General features: G+C 47.5%; 1 protein-coding gene across 1 annotated transcript; it reads right to left on the bottom strand.

The window, feature by feature from the left end:
* Positions 1 to 726: 726 nt before the first annotated feature.
* Positions 727 to 17450, bottom strand: LOC134408218 (cytochrome P450 2G1-like). Its single transcript, XM_063140404.1, has 9 exons — positions 17213 to 17450; positions 8708 to 8870; positions 8473 to 8622; positions 7747 to 7907; positions 6576 to 6752; positions 5850 to 5991; positions 4998 to 5185; positions 3327 to 3468; positions 727 to 961 (listed from the first exon to the last, which is right to left on the bottom strand). Exons 1-9 carry the CDS (start codon positions 17390 to 17392, stop codon positions 780 to 782), a joined length of 1485 nt encoding a protein of 494 aa, XP_062996474.1. The 5' UTR covers positions 17393 to 17450; the 3' UTR covers positions 727 to 779.
* Positions 17451 to 21470: the final 4020 nt, after the last annotated feature.

Raw genomic sequence — 21470 nt, 5'->3', positions numbered from 1 at the left:
TTGCACCTGCTGAAATGTATGGCTGTGGGGAACAAATGTGGAGCTGTGGGCAATAGAGCTGGGGCCTCCTCAGCCCAGGCCTAGCAATGCCACTGGCCCTGAATGTGGGTCGGCACCCCCACTCGGCCTTAGGGAACAATCCTGTTCCATGCATCCAAGAGCCAAGGTAGAGCTCAGCCCCTCCCTTGGAAGCACTCTAGGGAGGACAGATTGATTCTCAGTGGACCGTTGCACAAGGGGAAACCAGGTGAGGTTGGAGTGGTGCACATTCTTGACTGGACATTCTGGGTGCGTCGGTGGTGGCTATTTACCACGGGGTGAGGGTATAGCCTGATGGGTCGTGGACTTCTGATGCTACTGACCTGGAAAACTGGTCATGTTCCCTGTATCACAGTGCTCCTTTGGATTAACAAATAGCTCAGAATAAACTAGAAGGCAAAAACAAATATTCACTGCATTATTTTTAATTTGTATAATTTCAAGGCAACCCTGTATTAAAGAGGCATCAAAGTCTTTCAGGACCAGCAGGGGTAGGAAGGGCTGCAATAGCTCAAGAAGGGACTGATAAGAAGGGCGCACCACCACCCACTTCCTTGCCGGACTCCTAAAGGCACTTCCAGCTCTTGAGAACAAGGTCTAATTTGAGGGTGAAATATGGAAGCTATCTCCAAAAGCCCTTGTACGAGAACCGGAAAAGAGAAGAGCCCACTTTTCCCCGTGTCCATCTTGGGAATCCAGCTTCTGCAGGGAGGAAGGGGCCCCTGAATCCGGTCTCCCACTCAACGCGGGATGACGCAGAGCTGGTAGAGGGGTGGGATGTTGGCAAAGCCGCTCTCCTGGGGGGTTGTGTCAATGTCTTGGGGGGCCTGGAGGGGCTTCAGCCGGAAACTCTGCAGGATGGTGGTGAAGAAGAGGAAGAGCTCCATGCGGGCCAGTGCTTCGCCCAGGCAGATCCGCTTGCCTGCGAGGGAGAGAGGAGAGCAATCAGGTGGGAAGGAGACGGGCAGCTTTGCAACAGATGCCTGGCTTGGGTCAGGGGGTGGGCTCCTCCGGGAGCGGCCAGAACAGCTGGTTCTCATGTGATTCGTATCCTGGAACACTGGGAATGGCTCGTATATCCAGCAGTCTTCCAGATGTTTTGGAGTGTAACTTCCAGCATTCCTGGCCACTGGCCATGCTGACCAGAACTGATGGGATCAATGTCCAAAATATCTGGAGGGCACTGGGTTGGGGAGGACTGAGGTAGAGGTTTCTGAAATGGTGCATGGATTGGAGAAAGTGAAGAGAGCGCGGGGGCGGGGGAGAGAGATGGAAAGTTTCTGCCTCAGCATACTGCAATATGAGGTCATCCAATGAACCTGATTGGCAGCAGTTCCAGGGCAGACAAAAGGAAGCCCTTCTTTCTTTCGTGTGTGTGTGTGTGTGTGTGTGTGTGTGTGTGTGTATGGATCGTTGTTGCCACAAGATGTCGTGATGCCCCCTCTGTGAAAGTGTCTAAAGGGGAATTAGACTAAGGCCATAGCTAGACCTCAGGTTTATCCCTGGATCGTCCAGGGGTCAAACCTGTTCATCTAGGTGACACACAGGGGATCCAGGGCTCAGGCGGGGGTGAACCCTGGATGATCCCAGGATAAACCTTAGGTCTAGCTGTGGCCTAACTCATGATGATGGAGGAGGAGGAGAAGTGGACACTGGGCAGACTGGCTACCTGCTACCTCCAAGATCAGAAGTAGAGTGTCACAGAATAGTTGTTGATTGGCGTGATTATTCATCATGCAACCACCTGAAGGCATATCCTGGGGGGGGATCTACACTACTGGTTTTAAAGCGCTTTAAAGCACTTTGAAAACATTTTGAAACCTGTATATGCAGTGTGTCCTGGGCCCTAACAGTTGTCAAAACTGTTATAAAGCGCTTTAAAGCGCTTTAAAGCAGTAGTGTAGATTCCCCCCTTGTGTAGGCACTTCATCCAGGAAGGCCTGCATGACTCGTCTGCTCCTGGTCCTCTGCAGGTTCTGACGGACTTTCCCATCTCATACCTGCTGCTCCCCAACAGCCTGGCTTCAGCAAAGCCTCCCCAAGATTAAGGGCCTCTGCTAGTCCTCATGGTGGCTCTTTGGGACTTGGGGGGTCCTTCTCAGCAGCCACTGCATCTCCTTCAGGACCACCAAGCTGAAACAGTTTGCACTACCAGCAGCCCCCAAGCCAACTTTGCCGGCCACCCCAAATATCCTCACTGCAATAGTCCCGTCTTGAGGCTACCAATGATTGGATCACTGTTCAGAAATCGCTGTAGTTGGCATACCAATCAAAATTGGAGAAAGACACTCATCATTGTGGAGGCCACTCGTGGCTCCATAGTCAGTGGTGGATCTAGATACACCTCCAAGATACACACCTGATCCTTCAGAGGGAGGGCAACCCCGTCCAGAACATGAACATCCCTAACTCTGGGATTTGGATCCACCCAGGACCTCCATCTTCATAGAATTCACCCTCAGTTTCTTGGCCCTCATTCAGCTTGGAGGGATTTCTCATGTGAAACTGAGGGCCTTGCTAGGCGACGGGATAGCCCAGTGCGAGCCCCGGGCCCGCCCCTGTGTGTCCAGTTGATGCACAGGGGATCCTGGGCTCAAGCAAGAGTAACCCTCCCTTGGCCCAGGATAACCGGCACCGCTTGTGGCCCGGTATTTCCCGCGGTCTCGGGCTGAGCCCCAGACTGTGGGCGTGTAGACCAGTCCGCCGCTTTTCCCATCTACCGCGTATACTCATGAGTAGACGGGAGCGCTGCGGCCAACAGGGCAGAGTGGGGAGTTGAGGGGGGAATTGGAGCCAGGGGGGATGGGGGGGGAAACGGAGCAGGGGGGGATAGGGGGAAATGGAGATCGCGGTTGGGTGGGGATCAGAGATCGTGGTTGTGGGGGAATCGGAGATCGCGGGTAGGGGGTGGAATCGGAGATCGTAGGGAGGAATTGCGGCCGGGGGGGGGAAATCGGGGGCGGGGGGGAGTGAGGAACCCTTTTTTAAAAATTAAAAAAAACCCACCTACCTTAGTCGCAGGTGCGCTCCTGCGCACCCGGCCCCTTTAAGACATTAAACGAAATGGCCGACGCGATGGGACTTTCCTTTACCCCGTCCCGTCTGACATGTGGAAAGAAGCGACAGCCTGTGCTACTTCTAGCCCGGGCTGGCTCCTCCTCACCACCGGAATTTAAGGTAGGTCTAGCAAGGCCCCCACATTCACAACTTCAAAAAGCGAGCATGTGGAAAACCCCCAAATAGAATAGGAACCTTCTCATTTGCAGAAGTGCTTAGGAGGGCTCTACCTGAGGAGAAGGGCACAAAGGCGTCACTCTTCTTGAAGCGTCCGTCCTCATCCAGGAAATGCCCTGGGTTGAAGGCATCTGGGGTTTCAAACTTTGTGGGGTCATGCAGGACGGTGGTGAGCATGGGGTAGATTTCTGTCCCCTAGGAAAGAGAGAGTGTGGAGGTCGGGACTGCACAGAGGCCCCAGCAAGAACTAAGGAATTGTGGTCCACAGGCCTCTGATGGTCCCTAAGCTCCTGTCAAGTGGTCTGCAGAATGGTTGTGGCACCGTTGGGAGCATTGGCCCCGGGTTGGTGTTTGTTTTGTTTCTCTTGTGACAGAGAGGGAGGCCCTTTTGACCAGGGCTGGATCACGGAGGCCAACTAGGCCCTGGCCTATGGGTCGTAATGGTCATACGACGATGCTGGTCCAGTCTAATACCTCCAAACAAAATGCCTCACCAGCCAGGACTACAGCCTGTGATTTATCTTACAGCCCTGGCTCTGTCAACAATCCTAGTGCTGAAGAAATTGTTTGATTAAAATCAGAGCTACTTCTTTGATTTGATCTGTAGAACAACCAGAACAAAGTTTATGAAGAGATCTACTGAGAATTCTTAGGAATTTTCAGCTGGTCTGTGGGGGAACAAAAGTTTGAGAACCTGCTGTCCAAATGAGAGCATGTGACCCAGTGATCCACTACCATTGGAAACTCCTTGTTACAACTACAAATTGCTGTGAGGGAGTGACGGAGCTGTGTGGGTAGCTGGCCCACAGAAGCGTGAGAGTTCAAAGAGTTTAGCTGATGTTTCAAATGCTACCTGATCTGTGGAACTACAGGAGCAACTCTGTTCTTTCCGAGGTGCTTAAGCCAGTGGACAGGATTGGCCCAAGTCATGTTGCCACCTCAAGGGTGGTGGCAGTGCAACCCCTGGCAATGGCACCACCCCACGTCTTCTGGGTAGCGGGCTGTGGTGGCAGGACCCCCTCCACCTCCACCTCCCTCGCTGCTTGCCAGCTGCACCCACCTTCTGCTCCAGGCAAGGGACTCCTGAGAGAGTTGGTGAAAACATTGCAAGAAGTCCTGGCTGCTCCCCCAAAAGTTCAAGACCTCTCACAATGTTTCGTCCAACTCTCCCAGGAGCCCTGTGACTGGGGCAAAAGGTGGAAGCTGCCAGCTGGTGGGCTGGCGAACAGGGAGGGGAGAGGGGGAGGAAGAGGAGTGGCTGGCCAGCTGGGCAACCAAGCACAAGTTGTTGCCTGGCAGCCAAGAATGGAGGGAGGGAGGGAGGGAGGGAGGGAGGAGGTGGTGGTGGCAGCATGGGCATCAGCCTTGGTGGGGAGCATGGCACAATTCACGACTCTTCCCATGTCACACTGCCTGATGTGCTTGCATCGGGCTGCCTCCTTATAGGCCTTGCCAAGCCAGTGCTTGGCCCAAATCAGGACCCCATGAATATTGGTAACCTGACTCCTTCCTTGGATAGAGCCATCTCTACCAGTACCTATCACCAGATCCTACAATCAATAACTTCCACAGACGGATTATGGGCTGAGTGAAGAAGCACCACATTAGCAGATACCATTTGGCTGCTGGCTCCAAATCAGGACCCCATGAATATTGCTAACCTCTCCAAGAGATCCCCCGACTGGGCCTCCCACCGACCTTCCTGCCCTGGCCTCAGCGTGTACCTTAGGGATGACGTAGCCTCGGAATTCGGTGTCGCGGGTAACTGAGTGGGCCACGTTCATGGGGATGAGGTCGCTGAATCTCTGCACTTCATGGATGACGGCGTCCATGTAGGGCATCTGGCTCCGGTCCTCAATGTTTGGGACACGGTTCTGGCCAATCACTCGGTCAATTTCCTCATGTATCTTTGCTGCCAAATGTATTCCTAGAATTAGGTACTTTGATTTCTAACTTCAAAACAGAGCTGAATTTCTGACTCCAACTTAGCTAAATGGATACCCCCCCACACACACACACACAACCACCACCCATCTTCAGAGGCTGCAAGATGTTGGGCGACGAAGCACAGGTGGTTGCCTGATGCCCAAGTCAAGGTCTTCTTTGAGCCATTTGGGTGGACACTGTGGAGAAGTGCCCAGGGGACACGATGGAGCTGCTTGGTCTGACCCAGCATGGTCAGCTCTTATGGAGAAGGCTCAGGTGTCCTTCGAGCTGTCCCCAAAGCACAACGTTGGAAGGTGGCAACTTCTTACTGACAGAGAGATACGTACAAAAACACACATCAAACTTCACTCTGAAATTGTTATTAAACTAAGACTGAAACATTACTGTGTGTATGTGTATCATCAGGACAGAGATTAGTATGGTCTACCATTAAGAATATGAGGCTTGCCTCAGAATAGCATTAGTACGACAAAACATAGGGCGGAAAGGTATCATTGGAATGAAGTTCTGTTAGATCATAAGAGGGGCCTGCTTGGACAAGCAGTTTCATGACCTGGAGAGACACAGTGGGATGGGTTTTAATAGCCCTTATTGTAGTGTGCTTGATTGCCCAAATCCCCCCACCATACCTTGCACCTCGGGATATTTCATCAGCAGCAGAAAACCGTATCTCAGGCTGGAGCTGACGGTCTCCGTCCCAGCAAAGAACAAGTTAAGGGTGGTGAGCTCCAGGTTCCTGGTGTTGAATTCACTGGATGGGTTGTCTTTTTCCTAGGAACAAAACCTCATTAGAACATTCTGATTTGCATGGCTGATCTAACAGTCATTTGTGCCGGCTGATCCTATAGCTATACTCTTTGAAAAGCCCTGTTCATTTTAATAACACTTGTACTGGTCAATTCCACCTATACATCTGGGGTGGGCAACTTGTGGCCCTCCAGATGTTGCTGGTCTGCAACTCCCACCATCCCTCACCATTGGCCATTCTGGCTAGGCCTGGTGAGTGCTGCAGTCCAACATCATCTGGAGGGCTCATTGGCTCAGAAATGTATTTCCATAGTGGTCCAGGCAAGAGGTGAGGACAGGTGGCTTCCTTCCTCTCCCCCTGGGAATGGGAAAGGGTTTCATTAGACCCTGATTGCCCTCTGATTTATGCCAGAGCTGCAAAGTAGGTTTTTGCTCAGCGAATGTAAGCTGATGTAAGGAATGTAAGGAGTGGGAGCTGCAAACCCTGAGTTTCCTAGAACTCTGCATCAGAATGAAATGTCTCGTGTATATTTAGAGCCAAGCTGGCTGGGTTGCAACATCCACACACACACACACCGATTATGGGGTATTTGCAACCAACATGGTACCTTCTCCATCTGGATGAGGAAGCAGTCGATGAAGTCCCGAGGGGAGTTGAGGTCAAGGGTCTGCTGGTTCTCCTTCACTCTCTTGGCAATGAAGGCCCTCATGTCTTCCAAGAGATCGTAGACCTTGGTGTGCGGCCCAGGAAAGTACTTCAGGAACTCAGCATAAGTGTCGTAGAACTGCAGGAGGAGAGGAAGGTGGAGGTCATCTGCATTTCACAAGTGTGTTTCCTGCTCTTGGCCAAAAAGTATTTCCAAGTGGGAATCTACACTACTTTATCTATAACGGTACATTTGGCTCTGATGACGTCAGTGGTCACATGACTCGTTGCTTATAACATTGTACAGTTAACTTATGTCGCGGTAGCAAACACTAACAAACAAGAACCAAACCCATCAAATCATTAAAATAAAATAAAGATCATAAGCATAAAACAGGAGTGGCGTTTGCACAATGAAAACAATATTGGTGGATGTTGAGTGGCCTGGAAAAATAAAAAAGTTATGGTGCCAGAGAGACATCACTTTAGGAGCCAAATGAGCCTTGTATGATTATAGAGATTTAATACTGGCATCAAGACCGTTGCTAGATGAGGAGTTAGCGCGGTGGGGGGAGATGGGGGCCGGGGAAAGAGCAGACCCAGCAGGAGAGGGGGGAGAGAAGAACAGGGACAGGCATGGCAGACGGGGGGGGGGGGGAGAAGAATGGGGACAGGCATGGCGGACGGGGACAGGGCATGGCGGATGTGGGGGAAGAAGAATGGGGACAGGCATGGGGGACGGGCATGGCAAGCGGGGATGGGGGACGGGCGAGCGAGCGGGCAGGGGGGCATCAGGTATTGTGGGGGGGAAATCAGGGGCAGGGGGAGCGGGGAACCCTTTATTTTTTTAAAAAAAAAACACTTACCTTTCTGTTGGTGTGCTCCTGCACACATGGCCCTTTAACTAAAAAAAAATGGAGGACGCGACGGGGCTTCCCTCGGCCCTGTCGCGTCTTACGTGTGGACGGGGCCTACAGGCCGCGCTACTTCTAGCACGGCCTGGCCCCTCCTCCCACACGGATTATCTGGTAGGTCTAGCAAGGCCCCAAGTCTCCAGCACAAGAGCATTTCTGTAGTTGCACTCTCTCTCGCTCCTCGTTTTCATCTGAGCAAAGAGGGTGGGGTGGGGATACCTGAGCCCAGGCTGTGCTCATCTCCCGGAAACTGTTGTTCATCATCTCCATGAGGGACTGGAATTCCTGGTCCCTGTAGTCAAAGCGGTCACCAAAGACGATGGAGCAGATGACGTTGGAGACGGCGCGGCTGAGATAAAATGCGGGGTCAAAGGGCTTCTCTAGAGCACGAGGGCAGAAAAGAAGAAGGAAGAGTCACTGCGCTAAAGGTACAATTGACCATTGTTGACTGGAGGATGGAGGAGGGGACATTTGGAGTAACTGGAAAATCTGCTGCCACCACCAACCTCTAACCTAGTTTTTTTCCCCAACTGTTTGGGATTTTAATGTATTAAGTGGTAGAAAAGTATCTTAATAAACAAACAAACACCAGGTGCCCTTCAAATGTTTTGGACCACAATTTCCAGCCTACTTGACCATTGAATATTCTGGTTGGGGCTGATTTAAATTGAAGTAAAAACGCATCTGGAGGGCACCCTGTTTTGGGCTGGTCTAATACATGTCTAAGTCAAAGGAAGCTATCTGCCTCCTTTATTTCCTTATTCCCCTCTCTCCACTCATTTGGAAATAGGTAAAACCACCAGCTTGCTGTAAGATGCCATTTTTCTCCCAATTCCTTTTCACTACTCCCCCTCCGCCCCCGCTCTGAACCAATATTTGAGGCAAGAACAATGCTCTAAATCCCTGGTCTTTCCTTCCTCCTCTCTACCTCCTCCCCTGACTCACGGCTGGTCTTCTGAAATTCCTCCAGCAGGAATTGGGCCTCTTCCTTGATCCGCTCCTCAATGTTTTTTTTCCCCATGCCGAAATTCCTCAAGACAGTGAGGGAGAACCGGCGCAGCTGCTTCCAGCGCTCCCCTTCGGAAAAGACCACCCCTGGGGAAACCAGAAGGAGATGGAATGTCAACCAGGAAAGAGTGGAAGGGATCCTCTTCTCACAAGGCCATGTGGGACACCTCACCGTATCCTTGGAAGGTCCTTTCTAGGGTAGGGTTGGTTTTCCTTCCGCTGAATTGTTCCGCCTTGTCTATCAGGGCCTCTTTCATGGCATCGTGTCCACATAAGACCACAATCGGACGCGTTCCAAAATAGACGGTGAACACTGGCCCATATTTTTCATGCAACTAAACAAGAAAATAACAAAAAGCTCATCATTATTTTTTAATGACAAGGCAGAGGGCCTTTTCAGTGGTGCCCCCACCCCCAATTATGGAATGATCTCCCCAATGAGGCTGGCCTGGCGCCAACATTGTTTTCTTTTCGGCACCAGGTCAAGACCTTTCTCTTCTCCCAGGCATTTAACAGCATTTATCAACATATGCTAAGTTTGTTTGTTTTTAATGGACCCTAGAACTGTTGTTGTTTAAAATGGATACTGTTTTATACTGTTGTTTTTATATTTTTTGATGGTTTTAAATTTTGTATATTTTTTAAATAACTTTTGTAAACCGCCCAGAGAGCTTTGGCTATGGGGCAGTATATAAATCTCTACAAACTTGGAGGGGGTTTCATGGGGAATAAACACAACCAACATGCATAAGTATATCAATGGTTCCAGGTTCGGAAGTGGGATGCCTCTGCATGCCAATGGCTGGAGAATGTGAATGCCATTGTGCACTCCCGTCCTACTTCTGAGCTTCGCATTGGGGCATTTGGCTGGCTGGCTGGTCTCCGGGGCAGCAGAATGCTGGGATGGGGATGCACCTATCAACAGATCCAGCACAGAAGGCTGTAGCCCACAGCACCTGGTATTCCCAGGCGGTCTCCCATCCAGGTACTAACCAGGCCTGACCCTGCTTAGCTTCCAAGATCAGGGCTGTAGCTAGACCTAAGGTTTATCCCAGGATTGTCCTGGGGTAAAACCTGTTCATCTAAGTGGCACACAGGGCATCCAGCACTCAGGCAGGGATGAACCCGAGATGATCCTGGGATAAACCTTAGGTCTAGCTACAGCCCAGATGAGATCGGGCATATTCAAGGTAGTATGGCCATAGGCTGAAGGCTGTAGCCAGAAGCCAGGGCAGCTAAGTAAAGTCTCAATGCCCACACAGCACCAGCAAGAACTCCAATGACCCCTATAGCTGCCTTGACGGTCCTCTTTTGGGGGACACACACACATACATACATACATACATACATACATATGGCAACCTGTGTAGGTTTTAGCCGCAATTACAGTAGAAGGAGAGAGAGAGAAAACAATAATTATCAAATTATACAATCAATGCAGTATTTCCAATAAAAGGTGAAGCCCATTTGCCACACAAGGTATAATACATAGGTTTAAAATTGTAATCAAAATAAATATTCAGAAGGGGGGCAAAGATGTCTGCAGGCACAGGATTATTAAGCAAAGCAGTTGGCATCTAAGTCTCTTCTGTTCTGGGCTGCTTTTACTGCAAACCTAGCTATGCTTAACATAACAGGCCTTGAAGTATTTTGTAATTCTTAAAAAGCTATTTTGTACAGACTCCAAAAAGTGAGGATCTGAGCAACCCCATATCTCTGCTCCGTACATCATCTGCGGAATGACTGGCGGCAAAGACTCAGATTGCCGGAATTATTCGGTGGCCTCCCTTGATTTTAGCAAATCTCAACATAGTTTGGCTGGATTTTGGGGCTTTCCATTTAATGGCTGAGAGATGGCCAGCCCATGTCCCATTCTGCGAAAAGCAAATTCCCAGGTAAGTGATTTGGGTAGTTTGCTCCAATGAGTGCCCATTCAATGTCCATTTATGTTGCAGGGTGCGTGTTCCGAAGACCGTGACTTTGGTTTTTGAGTAGTTGACAGAGAGATGTTCTCTGCAGCACGTATCACCGAAGACCTTCAACAGCCTCTGCATGCCTATAAGGTTCTGGGATAGTAACACCATGTCATCTGCGAACAACAGTATGTTCAGTTTCCTAGGCCCTACAGACACAGGGAAATTAGAGGAACTTGCTAACTGCACTATTGTGTCGTTCATGTATATGTTAAACAGGACTGGGGCCAGTGGGCATTCCTGTATGACACCTATTGGTGTATGGATGGTCTTTGACAGTTGCCCCCTGGCCCAACTCTCACTTGCATGGAAGTGTCAGTGTATAGTTTTTAAATCAGGAGTAGCAGGTGTCTATTCATCCCCAGGTGCCATAATTTTTGCCACAGCCTTTCCCTGTTTATTCTATCAAAGACTGAAGTTAGATCTACGAAGGGAGCATATAGATATTTCCTCAAAGAGGAGGCATACTTTTCTCTCTGATGGTTTAGGATGAAACATTGGTCGATGGTCGATTTGCCATGGCTGAATCCGGCTTGCTTTACAGCAATGATATTTCATTGTGCTATCCAATCCCCTACTTTGGATAGCAAGAATTTGGTGTATAATTTTGAGGATACATCCAACAGGCTAATAGGACAGCAGTTTGCGGGTGAGGATTTATCCCCCTTTTTAAAGATAGGGACAGCTGTGCTTTGGTCACAACCGTTGGGAAATCTACCATGTGAGTTTATATGAGTAAATAGCTTTGCCAGAATGGGAGCCCAAAAGTGTAGGTTACCCAAGAAAATCTCTGGGGGAAGCATATCTTCCCCACACACCTTTTGTCTTCCAAGACTTGCAATCAAATGCTTGATTTCGCTGGTTGTTACGGCCGGCCACTTATCCGTGTCGGCGATATTGGGGCGCTTGACTTGTAACTGGTGGTTTGCCGCTGGTACCGTGCTTGCCTGAGTATTAAATATTAGCTCCAAATGTCTTAATAGGCGGGGCTAGACTATATGTGGTCTCTTTTAGTTTACAGGCTACAAGCTGCCAAAATTACAGGTGTCACAACTAGTTGCAGCTTGTTCAATCTCCACCCACAGCTGGGTATCATAGTCAGTTTGTTTTTGCTTTAACAGACTCCTATATGTGCGGCTTTTGGTCGTTAAGTCATACAAGCCGCAAGTATAACTACCTGCCTGAACTTGTTTGCACAAAGCGTGCAAGTCACATCGTGCTTTCCTACACTCGGTATCGAACCAGCCCTCTGGATGAGATGTTGTCTTAGGTGGCCGGGTGGTTGAGCAAATCATGCCCAGGTGGCTTGTCATTCTCTGAAACATTGGCAGCAGCACCAATGGATCTGTGCCTAGAAATCTGTTTCTAAGCACCAGCATATTTTCACTGAACAAAGCATTGGTCGTCTTTGTCTGCAAGTCTGCGTCCCATCTTAGCCTACATTTTCCGCATTGGACGAATGGGTAGTCAAGATTTGGTTCCTTTTTGATTTCTTGGAACCCTACTAGTTGATGATCACTTGCTGGTTGTGAGTCTATCAAGAACTTATTTACGTAGTGGGCTGTTTGAAGGTTTAATAAAAAATAAATCAAATCACTTTATTACGGTCCGAGATCAGCACAACATTAATCCAGCAACAGCAACCATACAAAGTAGTACAGATCCTTAGTTCCCATCTCCCAGAGATTTAACAGTCCTCTGAGGTTAATAGGTTATGACGTGTCCTCATAGCCAAGTGGCAGAATTTAGCAACCTTATAAGTAACTGAGGGGTTTCTATCGGCAAGGAGGAACTTGGTATAAAATTCTTCAGTGTTACCTGGAAAGTCCTGTAGTAGAGGATGGATTAAGCCTGACTAGTCTATATTTAGTTTTAACGTCCCCTACCCCTATTGGTTTTCCCCCTCCCTCCCCTGTCTGTTATGGTGATTTTAGATTGTAAGCCATATGGCAGATTGTCTTGTTTTGTTTTATTCTGTAAAGCTCCATGAAAATTGATGGCAGTTTATAAATTATTATTATTATTATTATTATTATTATTATTATTATCAACAACAACAACAACAACTACTACTACTACTACTACTACTACAGCTTCCAAATCATGTGAGGTACTGGATCCCCTCTATTCAGCCCTGGGAAGGCCTCAAACAAGCTAACCAGCTGGAGGGGTTTCAGAGGGTGCACAAGTATCATGAAGATCATGCAATTTGCCCAAAACCTGTACATGTTAAGAACATGCTGCACAGTAACAACCGTAATTTAGTCTGCATCCATATATTGAAAATCCAGTCTCCATCACACTTCATCTTGACTCCAGCATGATTAGGGTGACCATATTTTGGAAACCAAAAAGGAGGACAACATGGTCGCCCCCAAGGGGGCGTGTCCACCCGAACATAGCCTTGGTCACATGTCTGATTTTACAGCACACATTTAAGACAAATCTGTTCTACATTATTATTATTATTATTATTTATTTATTTATTTATTTATATATAGCACCATCAATGTACATGGTGCTGTACAGAGTAAAACAGTAAATAGCAAGACCCTGCCACATAGGCTTACATTCTAATAAAATCATAATGAAACAATAAGGAGGGGAAGAGAATGCAAACAGGCATAGGGTAGGGTAAACAGGCACTGGGTAGGGTAAAACTAACAGTATAAAGTCAGAACAAAATCAAGTTTAACATCTTAATGTTAAAATCACTGAAATAAAGAACAAGTGAGAGATTCAATGTATCTGAAATTAACTTCACTCACTCCTGCTTTTGTAGGTTTTGCTGTACTTTGAAGCTTTTGCTATACTCTGTGTGTTACATTCTCCCCTTCCCTCAAATATCTTTTCTGACTGTATCTTCACTCATTGCAAGCTGCTGTTGTTGTTAACAGGGTTTGCTACTGGCCCCAGAATCGTTTCAAATTTGGTATGGCTAAAGCGCTACCTAAAAGCTATCATGGTGCCAACTTTTATCTCTTTATCTTTAAAAATGACAGTTTAAAAATAATAATTTCAAAACCTCATTTTTAAAAAAAATCCTAAAAAACCAATGGATGAACGGATCTGTTTCAAATTTGGTATGACTAAAGTCCTTCCTAAGAGCTACCATTGTGCCAAGTTTCATGTCTTTATCTTAAAAATTGACAGAGTTATAAGCATTTTTGTTAATTCCCATTAGAGCTGCTCTTTGGGGGGGAAATCCAGATTTCCCCTCCCGGATTTGCCATCAAAAGCACGGACAAATCTGGGCAAATCCGGTCATATGGTCACCCTAAGCATGATCCAGAAGTACAACACGAGATGGGCCTAGGCAGTAGCTTGATTCTCAGTGACTAAGGTCACTAAGCATCTTAAGTTCTGCCCTGCCATGCTGGAACTGATACTTGAACTAACAGGGGATTGATGTCACCTTTCTGCTATTTGGGGGCTAAAGCTGGTGTAAACATTTTGTATCTGCCATGATGCTATTGTTTGATCATTTTCTGGAATTACATTATACCAGAGAAAATTTGGATTCAAGGAGAAAACGCACTTTGAGGCAAGGGATGCTGATAGGTTGCACAATGATCCTCCTCTTCACATACATGATGAAAGATACATGATGACATCATCCCCATCCATGCATGGGCAGCCCTAGATGAGAAGGAAAGGAAAGGAACGGAACGGAAAGGAACCTCTCGTGCAAGCACTGAGTCATTACTGACTCTTGGAGGGACGCCAGCTTTCGCTGACATTTTCTTGGCAGGCCTTGTAGCGGGGTGGTTTGCCGTTGCCTTCCCCGGCCGTCATTACCTTTCCCCCAGCTAACTGGGTACTCATTTTACCAACCTCGGGAGGATGGAAGGCTGAGTCGACCCGAGCCGGCTGCCTGAAACCAGCTTCCGCTGGGATCGAACTCAGGCTGTGGGGAGAGTTTTGGCTGAAGCACCTGCTGCTTACCACTCTGCCCCGCACGAGTCTCTAGAAGAGGTTTATTTAATTGGCATTTTGTCCTCTCCTCACCTGACCACAATAAGCAACTGAGCATTCAGTTTATACATTTTAAAAGATTTTGTTCTTGCTGTTATAAACACATAGATTTTAAAAGGTGAAACATTTTGGCACTAAATGCCACCTTCGGCCTTCGGTGACTGAAGCATGGCATTTGTTGCCAAAAGGTTTCACATTTTAAAATCTGCTCATTGAAGAAAAATCTTGTAAAATCTGTAAACTGGATGCTTGATTGCTGGTTGCTTATTGTGGTTTGGAGGAACGTGTCATCTGAAAAGCACCGGGTTAGGGGAAACTGCCCTAAAAAAAAAGTGGGGGGAAGGAGGGGCTACATTGCCTAGGTATCAGTTTTGGTACTTTTGGGAACACTCACACATGTTGCAGTGGAGGCTGGTGGCTCTGATATCAATGGGGGTGAGAAATTCTCTCTGGATTTCAGTCAGAACTTTAAAGGAGTCTTCCAAGGTGCACCTTTAGAATTCTTACTGGTTCTTACTGAAATCCACAGCAGATTCATTGCCTCACTGAAATCAGAGCTGCCAGCCTCCACTGAAGAGCTAGGAAATGAAGGCTTTAGCGGAGGGAGGCCAAACAGGTGAACACGAGTGGTGAACCAAAGGCACTTCAATCATCCTTAAAACATTTACCCAAGTCGAAGTCAAAGGCTTGCACATAACGAGTGCTAATGGGATCATTAATGTAACACCACCCCCACCATGTACTCCGGCCACTTGGGAGATTGAAGGTAGGAGTTGCCTTCTCCTTTGCTTCCTTCCCTCTAAGGAAGTTCAGGGAGGACAGGCTGTTCTGAGACATTTTGCTGCCTGAAGCAATCCAGAAAATCCCGCCCCCCCCAGCGATCAGTACCAGTCATTCTTCCTCCTCTTAATCAGCCTTCTCCAACCTGGTTCCCATCAAATAGCCAGTTAAACATGTTGGGATTTACTTCTAAGTAAACGCACATAGGATTGTGTGATAAATCCTAGAAAATGCCACAAACCAACTCTCAACAAAGCTCTCTGGGCATTTCAGTACAATTAAAACAGCAAAATACATCATAAAATAAAATAATGTTTTAAAAAATGCAATTAGGAAGCGAGAAAGGATTTTTGCTGGTAAGGTGTTCAAACCTATCACTACCAGTCCCAGCCAGTCTTCCTCTAACCCTAACCCTTCCCCAACCTGAGTCCCTCCCAATTGCCAGTTAAACATGTTGTTAGGACTTACTTTTAAATAAACATGCATAGGATTGTGATAAACCATAGAAAATGCCAGAAACCAACTCCCAACAAAGCTCTCTGAGCAGTTGCAATATAAAATAAAATAAAATATTTTTTAAAAATACAATTATGAAGCAAGGAAGGGATCTTGCTGGTTAGGGGTTACTTAAACCTATCGCTACCAATGCCAGCCAGCCTTCCTCTAAACAGCCTTCCCCAACCTGAAGCCCTCTCAATTGCCAGTTATGGGACTTACTTCTAAGTAAATCATGATTTTCATGACTCTATTAGCAATAATTAAAGCTTCTGAGAAATGAATCTAGCGTTATACAGAAGCTGTGTGTAAAACTGGAAAGGAGGAAATTATTTTGCATGGAACCAAACCATATCCATTTAGAATTTTCAAAAGCCTGGATATCAAAAAACCCAAAGAGGTTGGGGTTTTTAAAAAAGGAAGGGGTGATAAAAGGAAATACTTTTTTTTTAATAGTTCATTTGGAAGTCAGATTCCTAGTGGTCATCATGTTTGACATTGCAGTTTTTGCGTGCTGAAAGTGCTTCATAATCATTATCTGAACGATTCTTACAACTCAGGCAGGCAAATCATTTTGCCACTGCTTCTACAACCACCATTAGTTCTGTTGCCATTATCATTTAAATCTGGAAATCGCTTTACAGGGTCTTTTCAGATGGAGGGTTCCTAGTGCCAGCAACCTCAGACATTATGCAGCTGTTCTGTCTTTCCTTATTTACTTTTCTGAGGTAAAAAGAAAGTGTGAAGAAGCTGTGGGAGAGTTACAAGGAGAAGATGATGTCTTCTAGATTCCCCGTAAAATTTCAGGAGTGAGGCAAGGCAATTGCTCGGTAAAAGTTTCATCTGGAAGCACCCACACTGAGGCCATAGCTAGACCTAAGGTTTATCCCTGGATCGTCCAGGGGTCAAACCTGTTCATCTAGGTGACACACAGGGGATCCAGTGCTCAGGCAGGGGCGAACCCGGGATGATCCCAGGATAAACCTTAGGTCTAGCTGTGGCCTGAGACACTCCATGAAGCTGTTCATACAAATATTCAGCAAACTTTGAGATACAAAGAAGGTTAAGAATAAGTGAGGTTGGGGTAGGGGGGAAGCAAGGTTTCAGGGACGCTAGGCAGAAGAGCCTCAAGTTTTGTGAAACCCAGCCATCTACCACTATCTACCAAACAGGCATGCAGAAGGGTATCAGGAGAGGGATACCCTTTCCTTTGGCATTTAATTCTTAATGTCCATGCTCTGTGAGGATTCTCTCAGATGAGACTTTTATTATGCAATCACCTTGCCTCATTCACAGAAAAGTATGGGTGTCAGGACCATGTTACCTTCCATTTCTAACCTTCCCGTGTTCCCCCACAACCTCCATCGTCTTTTCTGTTAAGAAGGGAAATGGCCACACAAGGCCTTATTAGTGGTAGCGCTAGGAGCCCTCCACCTGGAAACACCCCAACTCACCTTGAGAAGGGATTGCAAGATTTTCCCTGATTTGATCTGCAGGAAATTCCCTATCAGAGGCAGAGGGGTGGGTCCGGGGGGTAGCTTCCCCTTTCGTGTTATCTTTCTCTTTGCTGATGTGATGACAAGATAGGACAGGTAGATGATGAGGAAGAGGGTGACCGCACTGGACAGCTCCATGGTGGCAGTCACCAGCTGTTCCTCTCTGTTTCCAAGCAATGGATTCTGTCCCGTTTTGCTGGGGTTCGAAGGCTTTTGGTGGGGCTGACCTGGCACCACCTTCTGCATTACATAAGCACACTGGGCAAACATGTCAAGTTCTTAATCCTTGAAACTGGTGCTAAATCTCTTTCCTGGTTAAACAGTAGAGCTGTGCTCTGCTTCACTTCACTTCATAGAAGCAATAGCGGAGTGGCCTGATACACCTCCAACAAAGGCAGAGATAGATCAGGTCGGGGGAGCTCCGGAATGAGATGAAGCAGATCGAGACAAAGCGGATCCTTCACCTCGATCCAGAGCTCCAAAAAAAAGGTAAGTGTGGGAGGACAGGGGCTTAACTGGCGCTGCCGCAGTCCGTGCGGTGACAGCAACAGAGCCAGATAAGGGGGCGGGGGAGAGGGGGGCTTACCTGGCTCCATCGCAGTCCAGCAGCAGCTTCAACTGAGGCCCATGGCCTGGTCTTCCTATTTGAGGCCTGGGCCTCAGTTGAAGCCGCCGCTGGGCCGCGACAGAGGCAGGTAAGTGATGGGGAGGGGAGGGGAGCCTTACCTGGCTTTACCGCCTGCTGCCACGGTCCATGCAGTGGCGGACGGTGGAACCAGGTAAGGGGGGAGGGGGTCTTATTCGCCCCCATTTTGTCCCCCTTCCCCACTTACCTGCCAGTAAGTGGGGAAGGGGGGGCCAAAATGGCGGGTGAATCATGATCTGACCCTTCGGATCTTGCTCTGTGATCCGATCTGGAGCGGGTTGGGGGAGGGTCGGATCAACATGAACCGGTTCAGGCCCGATCCGGAAGTTCCGGATTGGGCCACGAAGCAGTTCAGGAGGGTCCGTGCACAGCCCTATTAAACAGTATTCTGAATATTTGATCCACAGGAAAATTAGATTTGTGTTTCTGCATTCTTAGCAATAGAAAGATTGCTAAGATGTTGTCTGGTCATTGGCCTTTCTTGCACCCACCGCAGACTGCTGTGTCATATTGCGTTTGTGATCAACTACAACCATCAATGAGCCCTCTTTGAGTACGGTTGTCCAACCAACTTTGGATCCACCTGGTCATAGTACCATCCAGCCCCCATTTAAGTACTCAGGATATCATGAGGCACCTTGGCAAATGCCTTGCTGAACTCAAGATGGATTATGTCCACAGCATTTCCACAATCTACTATCCCAATCAAAAATGAATTAAGATTAGTCTGGAAGGTCTTGTTCTTGACAAATCCACGCTGGCTTCCACTGAATACTGCATTCGTGTCAAGGTGACTGCAGATCGAACACTTGATAACCTGCTCTAGAATCTTCCCAGGTATTGATCTCAGACCAATTGGTCTATAACTTGGCAGATCATATTTTTTGCCCTTTTTGAAGATAGGAACAATATCTGCTCTGTGACCCTCCAGTCCTCCACCTACTCTCCAGGATTTCTCAGAGGTTCTGAGATTCCATCTACCACTTCTTTGAACACCTTGGCATGCAATTGATCTGAACCTGGGGATTTGAACCTATTTAAGATGCCGGGGGCAGCATTCTGTAACTGCAACGGCCAACTAGCTGTCTGATGAGATATGCACATGAGAGACATGGCAGTAACTCTACCTTCCTACTCATATTCCCCAGCAACTGATATTGAGAGGCAGACCACCTCTGATACAGGAGATGATGCATACAGGCATCAGGGCTAGCGGCCATTGCTAGCCTTCTCCTCCTCTTCCATGAATTTGTCTAACCTCCTTTTAAAGCTGTCCAAATTGGTGGCTACTAATATAGGACCTTTCCAGCATTGGTCTCACAATACTCTCATAGAATCATAGACTAGTAGAGTTGGAAGAGGCCTCTAAGGCCATCGAGTCCAGCCCCCTGCTCAATGCAGGAAGCGTCCTTGACAGACAGCTGTCCAGCTGCCTCTTGAATGCCACTAGTGTGGGAGAGCTCACAACCTCCCTAGTCATGGGTTCCATTGTCATACTGCTCTAACAGTGAGGAAGTTTTTCCTAATGTCCAGCCGGAATCTGGCTGCCTGTAACTTCCTCTAAACAACAACAACAAAATAACAACTGTATAAGAGTTACACTGTTCTTATAATTCTGAAATGGAAACAGTCATGGAGGGATGGTATTATTTCTGGCAGACAAGAATTCCTTTTGCCTTTATTTCTAATGCTGCCTCTACTCATGAGTAATTGCTTTGTATTGTTACTGTAATTGAATTTGATAATGTGTTTTAAACGTGTTTATTTAGGGTGACCCTATGAAAAGGAGAACAGGGCTCCTGTATTTTTAACAGCTGTATTGAAAAGGGAATATCTGCAGGTGTCATTCGTATATATGGAGAATCTAGTGAAATTTCCTCTTCTTCACAACAGTTAAAGCTGCAGGTGTCCTGCCCTCTTTTAAATCTGGTCACCCTAGTATAGCTCCTGCAACTTTAACTGGTCTGTCGTGGCCCATCTCCAGCTTCACTTGAGCTCATGGCTAAACCCGGAAGTGTCAGTTCTGGGTTGAGCCGCGGGCTGAAGTGAAGCTGGCGATGGGCTGCAATGGACCAGGTAAGTGGTGTGCATGAGGGGGGGCTTACCTGGCACCGCCACTGCAGTTCATGGGTGAGTCAATGGGTGGGGGGGAAATGGAGCTCCGATTCAGATCCGGAGCTCCGTAACGAAGCAGACCGGGCCACAGGCGGATCGTGTTGGGGCGGATTGGCCCGATCCGGAAGCTGCAGATTGGGCTGCGAAGAGGATCTGGGGGGTCCGTGCACAGCTCTAAATAGAAGCCAATAGTGCCATTTTTTTTCTCATGCTAGAAGGATGATGAAGCAAGAAAGAATCTTGTAGTGCCTTAAAGGCTAACAAATGTATGATGGCACCAGTCTTTACGGTACTCACACTTACGTGTTTTTGCTGCAAGCAACGAACACAGCTCGCATTCTGGAAGTTGTTTCCTTTAAGGCAAAATGGCACTTTTAATGTCTACTTCTGAATGAGCATTTGTAGAAGAGCAAAAGTCCTAATTAACTCATAAACTTGAAGTTGGGGTTCAGTGTGCTAATCTGGAGAGGTGGGAATCCTAGAGGGATGGATGATTTGTAAAAACCAAAGTGAGCAAAAATAAGAACAAAACAATAAGACCAACATTTCACTGCATCCAAGGGACTTAGGGCCATTTTTCACTTTGCATTCATTATGTATTTAAATATTAATACGCCAACTTCTGAAACATGTTCACCTAGCTCTCTTGTTTTGTTCTATTCCGAGCAGGGAGCTTTAGTTTATCTACCATCTAAAATCTCTTCTTCCCACATACATCTCTCTGCTCCTTTTGAGTCACCTTTCCTGGCTGAGTCTGGAGCAAAAGCTCTTCCTAGTTTTCCTCTTTTAAGAAATCCTTTGCAGCTTTTAAGAAATCCCTTTTGTTTTGTTTTCCTTCCTAAAACTCTCTCGTTTCTTTTTCTTCCCCTTTTCCTCACACTTGCATTTAGTTTCTAGGTCATTCTTGCTCAAGAATTAGTTTATTTCATTCTTTTGTAACACACTTGCAATATTGGGAGAGAAAAACAAACCAGAAAATGTCAGAGATAATTTAATGAACTGAAACTGGGCCACAAAGGTGGATCCATAAACTCGGATTAACACCTTCCTCTGGCTACAGAAAGGTGAGCATGTGTGCAAGTGAGGGGGTATTAAATTACCTGGGCACACCTATTCCCAAGGGGTGCAGCCCTTTGAAAGGGTATCAGGTTATCTCTTTGGAGACATGCAGAGGCAGGTCGCGGTGGTGGGTTGGGTGGGGCTCTTTCTGGGGTAGAGGAACATTGGCCCTTTGGTTCGGGCTGTTTTGGCAAGGGAGAGCGAACAAGGGCTGGCTGTTGGAACTCCAGGCACTTGGCTCTTCACTGAAGCACTTGCATAAGAATCGGCGGCTCTCTGGAAGGGACACAAGGGAGCAAAACCGATACCAGCCGCCCGGCTCCTCCAAACGTGCTGCTGGTCCATCTCCAGGGTCCTGAGTGCAGCCTCTTGGGTGGAGCCCCAGAGGAACGTACT

Source organism: Elgaria multicarinata, chromosome 13 (genome assembly GCF_023053635.1).
Source record: "Elgaria multicarinata webbii isolate HBS135686 ecotype San Diego chromosome 13, rElgMul1.1.pri, whole genome shotgun sequence".
NCBI lineage: Eukaryota > Metazoa > Chordata > Lepidosauria > Squamata > Anguidae > Elgaria > Elgaria multicarinata.
Note: the sequence above shows the minus strand (reverse complement) of the source record. Positions and strands in the feature narration are given on the sequence as shown.

Excerpts from the sequence above, each read along its gene's own strand:
- LOC134408218 (XM_063140404.1), bottom strand. The coding sequence starts at position 17,392 with ATGGAGCTGTCCAGTGCGGTCACCCTCTTCCTCATCATCTACCTGTCC. Across the intron at positions 5,992-6,575 it reads TCCTCATCCAGATGGAGAAG|GAAAAAGACAACCCATCCAG; the intron begins GTACCATGTTGG and ends TTTTGTTCCTAG. Across the intron at positions 5,186-5,849 it reads GAAATATCCCGAGGTGCAAG|CAAAGATACATGAGGAAATT; the intron begins GTATGGTGGGGG and ends TACATTTGGCAG.